The sequence below is a fragment of the Heloderma suspectum genome, chromosome 16, assembly GCF_057233095.1.
Source record: "Heloderma suspectum isolate Gila_16-S chromosome 16, 16-S_ref, whole genome shotgun sequence".
NCBI lineage: Eukaryota > Metazoa > Chordata > Lepidosauria > Squamata > Helodermatidae > Heloderma > Heloderma suspectum.
In genome coordinates, this window is record NC_139473.1 from 1,306,899 (window position 1) to 1,319,251 (window position 12,353).

Sequence of the window (12,353 nt, forward strand, 5' to 3'; positions counted from 1 at the left end):
CAGTGCCTCTGAGCCTGCGTGGACAAATTCCTCGGGGCTTCAGGCAGGTGGATCTCTGCCCACATCCCACAGGGGTCCTAGGAGGCCATCCATCCCCACAGCCTCTGACCCAGGGCATCCTTCCAAACAGCCACAGCAGAGCTCGGCCTGCCCGCCACATCCCCAGGAAGACCCTCGGCAGAGGGCTCGAGCCAGCGAGCCAAGCTACAAGCTTGCAAGGCTTGCAGTATTTAAGCGAAGTAAAAGAAGAGGTGCTGGGCTCTGGAAGCTGTCTTCTCTGGCCCTTCGGTCCTGGATTCCCAGTCCCTGATCTCCAGGCCGCCAAATCTCTCCCCCGTCCCTTCTCCTCTTGGCTGGAGGAGAGGGCTCAGGCAAGTGCCTCAAAGGCATCCATCTCTCCTGCCCATCTTGGCAGCCTGCCCCTCCAAGCCTCCAGCCAACGAAATTCCCCCTCCCAGCTCTCTGCTCTCCTTCCTTCCTGCAGAGAGACCTTGGGGATCGGGGCCTTTGTTGCCACCAGGCTGGAATTTAGGGCAATACCTGCCCAGTGCCCATCTCTTTCAAGCAGCACCAGGAGTTGGGACCGGACTTCTGCTGCCCCACGAGCGAGCCAGCAGGCTGAAGCTGCTGGCATGGATGCGCCGCTCAGCCCCGAGGAGACCCAGCACTTCGAGGGCCCTTCTGGCTGCCTGGCTCCAGACGAGTGCGTTTCGCACACGCACACACGTCCCTGCGGCTGGCCAGAGCCCTGGCCCTCTCCTCCTGGCAGGCAGGCAAGCAGGCAGAGCGGCGCGCTGCGGCTGCTGCAGGCAGGCAACGGTGGGCTGGGAGAGCAGAGCGCGCGGTGGTTCTGGGCCTGCAGCCAACCGCCGGCGGGTACGCATGTGTGCAACTCTCCCAGTAGGGCCTTCAGCGGCCCTGTTTTACAACCACCTCGGCACAGACTCCAGAGTTCACGCATATGGCTAGACAGATGTGTTTGGCTGGCGTTCAAGGCTGGGAAATGAAGAGTTATGGAAGTGAAGAGGGCCCTGAGCACTGCAGAGAAGTTATGGGGCGGGAGGGGGAGGAGGGAGGGGGAATTTCCTCGGCTGCAGCCAGCCAGCCAGCCAGCGGGGTCGACAGCAACGCCAGGCAGCTATGGCCCGCGACTTGCTCCAAAGGGTCCGGCACAGAGCGGCTTCAGAGCGTGTGCCTTTGGGGGGGGGGGTACAGGATCAATGGAACTGGAGCAGTGGTATGCAAGGAAGATGGGGAACCTGGCAGCTGAGCTGCAGAACCGGGCCTGGCTTCTCCCGTGGTGGTGCTAGCGGAGGAGGACTCGGGGAGCCCTCTGGCCGGGCTGTACTGGCATCTGCAGGTGCATGTGATGGAACGTTTTCGGACAGGAAGTGAGGTGGAAAGTGGGGCTGGACAGCCTGGGGCTCAGTAGGCCTGGGGGGCTGCTGACCCTGCACTGGCAGACTCCAGGGCTGGCAGCTGCGGGAGCCAGGGTGCTGTGCCACACAGGCCTTGGGTCTGACCCAGCGTCCGGGCTCTCCACAGGCGCTGACTCAGGATGCTGCTGTGTTGTGCACTGCCCCTCCTCTCCCCGAGCAGGGCTCACCAATTGCAAACTTCTGGCTTACTGGAGAGAAAACGCATGTCCCTTGCCCCCCTGCCCCCATTCTTAGGCCCGGGCACTGAACCTCCAGATGGCCCCCCAGATGGCCCCCCTTGGGCTTTGGACAGCTTTCCTCCCACTCCAAAAGGCTGCGTCGCTGGCAGGAGGAGCTGAGCTGCTGTCCGCTGGTGTCTGGGGCATTCGGCCTTGCCCACCAGCGGGTGCGGCCCCCAAGAGCTTCTCAGGGATGGAACGCGGCCTTCTGCCCCGGTACCCCAAGCAGACCTGGATCTTGTCCTGGCGGCGCTGCTGCTCAGCCACCTTCCTGGTCAGCGCCTGCTTCTTTGCCCGCAGCTCCCTGATGTCCAGCTCTCCTCCACTCCCGTCGGCCTCCGAGTCATCCTCAAAGGCCTCGATCTGGATGTCGTCCTCCTGCGTGTAGGGGAAGAAGAAGGAGAAGAACTGTTGCGGCCAGCCCAGTGGACGACGGGAAGAGGTCTGGCTCGACCGCACTTTTCACCAGGGCTGCTCTGCACCGCAATGTAATCGTCTTCGCTGCACTTAGAATCATGGAAGAGTAGGGCTGGAAGGGGCCTGCAAGACCGTGGAGTCCCACCCCTGCTCAATGCAGGAATCCACATCAGAGCATCCCTGACAGGTGGCTGTCCAGCCTCGTCTTGAACGCCTCCAGTGTGGGAGAGCCCCCCGCCTCCCTAGGGAATTGGTTTTAATTGCAGCGATTGTCTTTGTGAACTGCTTTGAGCTCAATGTACTGTGGAAAATGCGGTATACAAAGAAACTGATTACGGCACGACTAACATACTTAATCCCCCCCCCCCCCGCACTGTCTTCTCACAACGAATCCCTCCAGGCGCCTACTCCTCTGAGGGAGGCTTGGAGGCTGGCAACAAGGGAGGGGGCCTTCTCAGCAGTGGCCCCCGATGGTGGAACGCTCTCCCCACCAAGGCCTGCCTGGCGCCAACGCTGGCATCTTTTCAGGGCCACGTCAAGCCTTTCCTCTGCTCCCAGGTGTTTGACAGGATAGGATGGGAGCTTTTCAGCAGGTCTTTGGATGATTTTGTTGATTGTGTAGAATTGTTTGATACACTTGTGTGTGAACGGGTTTTATATTGTGTTCTCATATTGTATTTTTATGGCTTTAATCTTTTTAAACTGCCCGGAGAGCTTTGGCTGTTGGGTGGTACAGAAATGGAATAAAGGAATGAACAGATCCAGAGTCCCCTTGCAGAACTACTGTTCCCAGGGCCTTTTGGGAGGGGGTTCTGTGACTCACTCACTCCTTCCCTCCCCGCAAGAAATGGCCCAGCCTTCCTGAAGGTGGTGCCCTCCACGTGTGGCGGGCTGCAACTCCCATCATGGTAGGGCACCAGGTTGCGGAAGGCCGAGCCATTCTGCTCCCTCTACAAAGAAGAGTCGAACGGGAGGCCCAAATCTACAGCCACCACCTCTAAGCCCATGGCCCCACCAGGAGCAGGGTGGGCTCAGCAGCCTCGGGGACAAATGCCTCCCGGCTTCTTCTTCTTCGGTCTGACCTCCTGCGAGATCCTCTGCAAGACAAGCGCGGCCTTGCAGAGAGGCTGGCAGGGATGTTGAACACACACACACACACACACACACACACACACACACGGCCTGTAGAGAACCCCGGGCTACAGGAACAAGCCGGGGCAGAAAAACAAGCGGAGAAATTCCTTAATCACATCAGGATGTGAGAGAAGCAAGGGAGGGCAGGGAAGGGGGGTGGGGGGGGAGAGAAGAGCCAGCAACAGTCCCTCTTCCTGTACGTGTGTTGGAGGCTGCTGTTCGACGTTGCCCCCCCCCGCTATAAACTCGATCCTGAGCCTGAACCCTAACCCCCCCAAGCCCTGCTCCTCCTTCCCACCCAACCACCCCTTTCCTGCTGGGCCTGAGCTGTACATTATTAAAGCAGTGCCCCCTCCCCGCCCGCATCGTACTTGCACAGCGCATCTGGAACTCATCGCTGTTGCCAGAGAGAGCAGAGAAAAGCTTTTGGGTGGGACTGGCAGGAAAGGGCATAGCACACTCGAGAGACACTGTGCAGCCCCCTGCCCGCGTCCTCGCCAGCTATAAATAGTGGGGGAGTGCAGGCCAGCCCAGGCCCCGCTGGGGCAATTGCCCCGCCACCCCCCTTCCCACCCGGTACCTGATCTTCCAGTTGTTTTCCCTCTTGGCTTGCTGTTTCCTTTCCCATGGCGTCTGGGACGGGGGCCACTGAGACATACTTTCCACCCTTGAATGCCAGCAATGGCTCTTCTTGGCCACAAAGGGCTTCCAGGAAATACTTCAGCACCGTGACCCTCTTGCAGTCGGCTGCGTTAGCCTACAGAACCGGGGTGGGGGGAAGAGGAGAGGGGAAAAAAGAGGGGTGGGTGAGTTTAGAGGGGCTTGTGGGGAAGTGTTGAGAGGGTAAAGCCAGAGACTTGGATTCAACTCTTGTCACCTCTGCTGTGGAACAATGGAAAATGGCAGCCTTCTCCAACCTGGCGCCCTCCTGATGCGTTGGCTACAAATCCCAGGATCCTGAGGGGTGCTGGGATTTGTAGTCCAACACAGTGGGAAGGTGCCAGGTTGGGGAAGGCTGGAATATGGCAACTGCCTCCCAGGGCAAAACACAAGAGGCAGCTGCTTGTAAAGGCAGAAAATGGTGGCATCAGGGGCTCACAAGACCCTTGGTTCCTTGTGTGGGGGGACGGCAGACCAATTCCCAACCCTGGCCCCTGACCCCCACCCCCAGAATGAAAAGAGGGTGAGATGAGAAGAGAGTGTACCCCTCCTCCTGCCACCTGCAGCACAAGAGGGCACGGTGTGCCGAAGCCTCCAAACAGACTTGGGCCCCGGTACCTCTGCTTTTTAAATCAATGTTTTGTTAGCTATGTCTTTATAGCTATGCTGCCCAAATGGCCTCCAGGGCAGCTCACCTGTGGAAATCGCCACAAAATACAAGAATGAAACCACAAAGCAAGCAAGCATCCGAACAGTGTCTTAGGGCCTCGGCACTGGGCTCCGCAGAGCAGTGCTGGGCCCAGCCGCTTGTCCCAGCTGAGAGAAGGGGCCTTCCAGGTCTGGCAAAATCAGCTGCCAAGGTCCCCTGCACGGCAGGTCCAGGGTGTTGAAGAGGAAGGGTGGCTCCGGAGGGGTCCTTTCAGCCACTGCCACACCAACCGGATGAATGGCGGGGAAGGGGGCTTTGGAGCAGGGGCAGGTGGCTGACACGGGGGAAATTTAGGCAGGTGCTGAGATCTGGGTCCGCCCCCCCAAACCATATGCTCCTCCTTCCCCACAGCCTGCGAAGAAGAAATGGGGTAATCCTCAGCTGTCTGGCAGGGGGCGCACAACTTGTGGCCCTCCAGATGATATCGGACTGCAACTCCTATCAGCCCCAGCCAGTGTGGCCAACAGGGAGGGATGATGGGGCTTGCAATCCGACAGCATCCCTGCTGCACGGGGCTTGGCTCTCTCTCAACAGCAAGGGAGATCTATGAGAACAGCCAACGGGTCCCTGTAGTCCAGCACCTGGCTCATCCAGCCCCGATGCTGTGCGCTGTCTAGCAGCCTATGTGCTGCATGAAGAAATCCGCCTGGTGGTCTGTCCTGACTCTCCCGCCAGCCAGGGAGAGCAAGCCCAGCTTTAAGCGAGGGAGTAGCGGGCAAGCTTCCAGATCACTCAGAGTTCTTCATCAGGCAGACAAGAGAATTGGCTTGCAGATAAGACAGATTTCAATTGTTCCCTCGCCTGTTTCGTGCCCTCCCCCTCCCCTCCCCTCCCCATTGCTGTCCTCTTTCTGAAATGAGGATAGTGTGACCAGAGGGAAGTGAGAGGAAGGAGATGGGAGTGGGCATGGGTGCTGGGAGAGAAAAGAGGAAAGGAGTCTGCTTGTAGCACTCAGCCTGCTCCTCCTCCTCCTGATCTATCTCAAAGGGCGGGTTTTACAGAGCGCCCCCCCATTCCCGAGGGCACTCGCCTCTCTGCTGTGGCCAGATCTGCCAGGAGTTCCCTCGAGAACTGAGGCCCTCTGTGCCACACGCCTACACTTGCCAACTGCAATGCCAGCTGGCGGGAGGGCCCCAAGGCACCCAGGAGGACGAGCCAGAGACCCCAGGAGCCACGCTGCTCTCAGCCGCAAGAGGACTGCCGCCAAGCAGCGCCTGCCCCCTGTCTTGGCCTCGGCCACGTGGGGGTAGCGAGGCGAGGCCGACCTGCAGGAGTGGTTGTCAGGACGATGGAGACGCGTGCAGAGCGCTCTGAACACACGGCACAGTTAAATAAAACCTCTATGAACAGGCTTACTGGGCGGGGGGAGGGCCAGTGCCAGCTGTGGCTAGTTGAGGGCCCCTGGGCAAGACACCCCTGCGGGCCCCTCCCCCAGTGACTTGACCTTCTCGCCGCCACGGGCACCAGCTGCTCTTGCTGCTGCTCCTCTTGCCTGCTTGCCAGGCAGGGAGCCGGGGGGCCAGGAGGTTGCAGCCTCCGCTGCTCCCCCTTCCCGCTTGCCACCACCGCTGCCTGGGCGGGAGCGAGGCAGGCAACCCAGTAGGTGGCAACGAGAAGAGCAGGAGCGGGTCCAGGGGGCTCTTGGCAGCAGGCCCCTGCTGGTGTGCGGGCCCTCGGCGGGTGCTCGACCATGGCGAGCCATGGCGCCAGCCCCAGGAACTGTGGCCAAGGCCTGGGCAGAAGCTGGGGACCCCTGACCTCACGCACCAGGGGGCTGAGCAGCAGCAGAGCGGAGGCCTGCTGGGCAGCAGGGACAAACTGGGGATCAAGCGCCATGCCCCAGGCCCTCGGTGGTGCGTCCTGCACAAGGCCCTTCCCCTCCGGGCCAAGGGGAGGCAATGGCCCAGGCTGGGCCAGGGGGCCGCACATGCTGAGTGAGTCACTGCTGTCAGGAGAGGCAGCTCCACGGTGCCCAGCAGAGGAAGTGGCTTCACTCCCCCCACCGCCCCACTGCCAGCTTCCTCTGCGGGCTAATTGGAGCTGCATGGCGTGCAGCACATCAGCCGCCTGACCCCACTGTGACCCCCCTAGCCTCGTGCCCCCCGCCAGCTACTGCAGGAAGCAGGGGACACTCCATAAGAGGAGGAGGAGGAGGAGAGGGGCTGGATCCCTCATGCCACCCAGAAGGCCAGGGGCAGATGCTAACTGCCCTGTAGCAAGCGTGGGTGCACAGGGAGAGACAAGCTAGCAGGATGCAGGGGGCATGGGGCTGGGTGTTCCAGGACACTGCTCAGCATTGCCAGGCATCGGGTGGGGGTGGAGGAGGAAAGGGTGTTTAGACATGCCCCGTGCTGCCGGCACCCCCGCTCTCCCACCCCCCCGTAACTCTGGCCTGCCTCATGGTGCTGGGCTGAGGCAAGGAAGCTCCCTTTGAGCATTTCAGTTCTTTTCTGACATAGCACATTTCCGATCAGGCAATCTGTCATATTTTTATGCCACTGTTCTGCAGCCGCTGGTCACAGCCACATTCACATGGCACCAGCAGCAGTCACAAAAGCAGCATGATCGAGGCACTGAAATAATCGGTGCCACTGCAACAGTCCCCCCCCCCTTTTTAAAAAAGGAAAGGACGGGGGAGGGGTTTATGAAATCAGAGACTAAAAAAGGCTGAAGAACTAAAATGCTTGCTTAAAGTAAGTGGGGGCAGAGGAAAGCTTCTACCATCCTCTAGGAATACAGGAAGCTGCCTTGTACTGAGTCAGACCCTGGGTCCATCTAGTCCAGTACTGTTGACATGGACTGGAAGCAAAGCTGTCCAAGGTTTCAGGCAGGAATTTTCCTAGCTCTACCTGGAGACGCCAGGGATTGATGCTTGCATGCCAAGAAGGGGCTCTGCCCCTGAGCTATTTTACTTCCACTAAAAATAAAGATTCCAGTCCTCAAGGTCCTGAATAAAGGGCTGGTTTAAATAGGAACACAGAAAGCTACCTTCTACCCAGTCAGATCATTTCTCCATCTAGCCCAGGTCTATGCCAGGGGTGGGCAACTGGTAGGTGTTGGCCTCCAACTCCCCTCACCCCTCACCCCTGGCTATGGTTGAAGGCCAAAACCTCAGGAGGGCCATATGCTGCCGACCCTGGGCTACAGTGTCGGGCAGTGGCTCTCCTGGGCTCCAGGCAGGGTCCCTTCCCAGCCCTACCTGGGATCGAAGCTGGGACCTTCCATATGCCAAGCAGGGGCTCTGCCACTGAGCCACAGCCCCTCAAAGCTACCTATAGAAGCAGCTGGTCAGCTCGGCGGGCGAACTTCCACAGTCACACTGAGTTTCACTTCTAAGGAAGAGAACGGGGCCCTGAGGCTGCAAGCATCCCATTTCACCCAGCGACCCAGGGAATGTCTATATGACTAACCAAAAACAGGTTCAAAAAGGCTTAAGGCTGCCTCCCCCAACCCAGCACCCTCCAGATGGCTTCACCACAACTCCCATCATCCCCCCCATTGTCCCCAGCCAGCATGGCTGTAGGCGTAGCAGCCCACTACATCTGGTGGGCGCCAGGTTGGGGAAAACTAGTTTAAGATACGCCCACACAGGAAAGGCTGGGATCGGCAGACCTGGAAGGAGCCAAGGGAAGATGATGCTTCAGGAGGAAGGCGGGGCCGAGGAAACCACTGCTCCCAGGGCGGACGCAGGGGCCACTGCACCCATCCCAAGCCGTGTCAGGTCTCTGGTGGAGGTGCAGCCCAGCCCAAAGGGGAGAGGAGGGCTCTCTCCACTCTGCACCCAGCCTGCCTCCTAAGGCTGTGCCCTGGCATCTCGGGGCTTGAAATGGATAATTTCATTCTCAAGAAATGGTTACGGAGTCAGCACCGGGGTTGAGGATGGAAAGCTGGCTCTGGACGCTGGGGCGGTCAAGACCCCCGTGACTCCCTCGCCTTGGTCTCCCTTGGCCGTGGTTGCCAGGGTCCAAAAGCGAGCCAAAGACAAGAAGGTGCCCCACGGTGCGGCGCGCATCATCGGGAAAGGAACCCACGGCAGGGGTTCTCGTGGCCCACGGCAATCCTGGTGGGCTGGCTCAGTGCGACCTCCCAGCCTCACGCCTCCGGAGGTGCTGGGCTACAACCCTGGGAAACCTGGCTCAGTGCATCCGACAGACACTCTGGTGGGAACTTGTTCCTGGCTGGAAAGAAGTGGCAGGATTGGGCCTCTCTGGCCAAGACCTGGGGCTAGGCCCCATGTGTCCCACACCCACAGCTCACCCAAGTCCCATGGGTCTGCTTCCCTGTCTTCTATGTTCATCCCTGCCCTCAACTGCCTCTGAGGATTTGTCTAGAGCCAGGAACTGAGGGGGCAAGGAAAGACCTCGCAAGGCTGGGCCCTGGCTGGGGAAGGCCGAGCTCGCCCCATGCGGCCAGGCCAGCATAGCAGAGCAGCTGCTGGCACCCCAGGGTGGGCTGTGTGTGCGCACATGCAACTCTGAAGCAACCGGTGGCGGGGGGGTGCGAGGAGAGCGGGAGAGGGCTTTGAACTTGGCCCAGAGCACTCCTGGCGACACACTCTGGGAAAAGGCTGCCAGGGCATCCCTTCTGCACCTCTGTCAAATGCTCAGGGGAGTCTGGCATAGACTCCTCTGAGCACTAGACAGGTGACTGAAGCTTCAGGAGGAGGAGCAGGGACCTTTGCTGAGCCTTCCCTCAGGAAAGACTTAGCCTTGCTGCCACGGGGACTGCCACAGTCCTGGGCCAGGACTTGGAATTAAAGGCTCATTTAATTTAGCGGCAGCTTCAAGCAGCTGCACCCGAGCTGGAGTTATCCCATCCCCAAGGCAGCGGAGCTTTCAGCGTGAACGTCTCTGCCGTGGCCTCTGCAAGAGCGAGCCCTGTGGGCTGCCCTAAGGCTGGCGTCAGCCACTCCCCTGCCAGCACAACTCCTCCGGCACTGCTCTCTGGGCACGCCCAGGGACTGCGACGAGGCCCTGCTTACAGATGCGGGGGTCTCGAGGGGCGCTGTGCACCAGGAAGCCCCTGCTGAACACCAATCCTCCTGTTGCACTGCGCCATGCTAAGTGAGCCAGAGAGGCGGGCAGTGGGGAGTGAGAGAAGAGCGCTCTCCGGGGCAGAATCAGCACGCTGACGCCCCCAAATCGCCAGCACCCCCTCTCAGGTGAGCAAAGCCAGGCAGGGCGGGCCGAGCAGAGGGAGAGGAATGCCCAGGGGTGCTGCGAAGAGACCCACTGGCTTACGGCCTCTCCTGCTTCCCTTCTGCTGGCGCCCAACCGCAGAAGAAGATGCCACTGCGGAGAGGTCAGCTGGTCTGAGCAGCGACCGCAATGGCAGGAGCTCAGCACGCTCCCCCTCCTCCCAGCCAGGAATGCTCCCACACTGCACGGCGCTCCCCCTGACAAACACCCCCCTGGGGGTATTCCTGGTGGAGCCTTGCCTCGTTCAAGGGAGGAGCTCCGCAGAGGGGGCAGCATAACTTGGGAACGGCAGCGCCAGCCCACGTTTTCTAACCATCTCTATGACAGGAAGGACAGCCTGCAGCCTGCGCAAAAGTTGGGTGCAATGTTTGCGTGCTGCACATGCTGTGCTACAAAGGAACCACCAAAGTTCTGTGCCACAAGCCCAAGTTCTGTGCGATCTCCCCAAGCTATGCCCATTACACAGATATGTGTTACGTATTCTGCTCACCCTGGGGGAGGGGCACAGAGCTACTGCAGGTAACCAAAGCCCACTTGCCCCCTCCCCCTGCCCTGCCTTTTGAGATTGTACCGGTTGTTGCCTACACACATTCAAACCTCTCTGCCGCCTTAAGGGCTAGAAACATGCTTCTTCTTTTTAAAATGAAAGCCAGGATTCTGCCTTGGATGCGGAATCCTGCAGTTACAGGGAATGGGGTGGGTGGGTGTGGCTGCAGGCACAAAGCTGCTGTCCGAAAACAGCTGCAGGCAACCTCAGCACAACAGGAAGAGCAGGCGGCAGGCGGCCCGGGGACTTTGAGAGCTTGGGGGGGCGGGCGGGAGACAGCATTTTCACTTCCAGCCAGGGCGCCGAGAGGCTCCCAGCTGCAGCTCCAGCCTTGGCTAGTGGCGTTTCCTATTCTGGGCATTTTTGGCACCTCCTCCCCCTCCCAGGGGCGTGCAGGAGTCTTTCTCAGGCAGGCCTGCAAGACTGGACCCCTGAACGCAGGCGAACAGTCAGGGTGTGGCCAGGGGGCACGGATCCATCCTTGCTTGCTCTCCAGTGGCTCTGCTCCCCCTCCCAGTCACACACTCGGCATGAGCTAGCTTTTGGCGGAACCGCAGGCCAGACATGACCAGCGCTGGTGGAACTGGAGCAGGCTGGTTCCAAGGAGACCCGGAGAGGCACACTGGTGTGTTGGGGGCGCTGGATGGGTGAGGCGAGAAAGAAACGGGGAGCGGCTGAGCTCTGAGAGTTCACGGAAGGGTTGATGGGATCCCTCTGGCTCAAAAGGGCCATCCCACATTTCAAGAAGCTGCAACTCCACACTCAACAGGCCTCTGGAATCTGCGAAGAACGCAGCTGAACAGGCGTGTGTCCCCCCTCCCCAGCACAAATCTAAGGTCTCCATCGGAGTTAGCTCAGCGTTTCCAAGCGGTTGGACGGAGGGGAGGCTGAGAGGGCCCACAGCTGGCCAGCTGTAGCTTGGGCGTATTTTGTTCCGCTGCCCGTGGCCAGCCGGGACTGCTCCAGATGAGGCTTCTGCCTCTCCAGGCAGGTCGGGCGCCAGCAAAAAGATGCGTTTTTCCAACCATTGTCTTCCCCACACCAGGATGCAAATTTCCCCCCGTTTTCTGCCAGCTGTGTTCCCCCCGTTTGGCTGGGCAGAAGTGCACGATACCTGCCATATTCCGCCCCCCCATTCCATCTCCGTGCCATCCCACAATACACCTCTCCCCTTCTGTCGACAACCATCAGATCACATGGGCCCAGTGGAAAGATGATGGGGCTGAGAAGCCGGCGTGCCAGCATCAAGCTCCACCTTGCAGGGGCTACGCATGGCGGGGTAAAATGACAGAGCCAGAACAGGCTGAGCTTAGCATCCATTTAAGATCCCTGCTCTTGAGGGGAGGTGCGCTAAAAGCAGCTCCCCCCCCCCCAATTTGAAATTTAAAAGCTGCCTTTTCCGACTACGGCCACCCAAGTCACTGAATAGCAATAGGAGCACTGAAGATGCTCTTCATGGAGGGGAATGGAGCCATGCTTTGCATGCAGAAGGTCCCGCGTTTGATCCCTGGAACTGCCAGATAAGGGCAGGGGAAGACTCCCCTCCGAAACCCTGGAGAACTGCTACTGCCAGTCAGTGTAGGCAAGACTGAGCAGGACTAGCATAGGTCAGCTTCCTCTGTTCTGGTGGCATGCAGGAAGTCCTGGATTCACACACCCCGGCATCGCCAGCTAAAAGGATCAAGTTGCAGGGGACGGAGAATCTGCCAGCCAGAGGAAACCACACTGGGCTGGGGGACCAGCGGCTTTAGGCAGCTTCCGTTATTCTGGGGGCGGGCAACCTTTTGGGCCCGCGGGCACTTTTGGAAATGTGAGGAACTCTCCTGGGCACATCCATAAATGGCTGGGGGGGGGGGCATGGCCAGTGGCAAAGGCCAAGCCGCCTGCCCAGAGGCACTCCTGGGCAATCAAGGCGGCAGCAGCTAGAGGCTCCCACTTCACTTTTAAGCCATCCCAGCTTCCAGGAACAACGTCTAAAAGCATTTTAGAATTAAAACTGGCAGGAGAAGGGTGTCTTGGTGGGCACCAAAG

The 12,353-nt window shown here is 59.6% G+C and overlaps 1 protein-coding gene across 2 annotated transcripts in view; it reads right to left on the reverse strand.

Annotated features, from left to right (window-relative positions):
* The window catches only part of SMG6 (SMG6 nonsense mediated mRNA decay factor), a 101,048-nt gene that overhangs the window by 9,112 nt on the left and 79,583 nt on the right, over positions 1-12,353 (reverse strand). For both annotated transcript variants that reach the window (XM_084822614.1, XM_084822615.1), the window contains exons 14-15: positions 3,789-3,965; positions 1,889-2,035 (exon numbers count right to left, since the gene is read on the reverse strand). In XM_084822614.1, the coding sequence (XP_084678740.1) occupies positions 1,889-2,035; positions 3,789-3,965 (324 nt within the window). The remainder of the gene's footprint in view (positions 1-1,888; positions 2,036-3,788; positions 3,966-12,353) is intronic.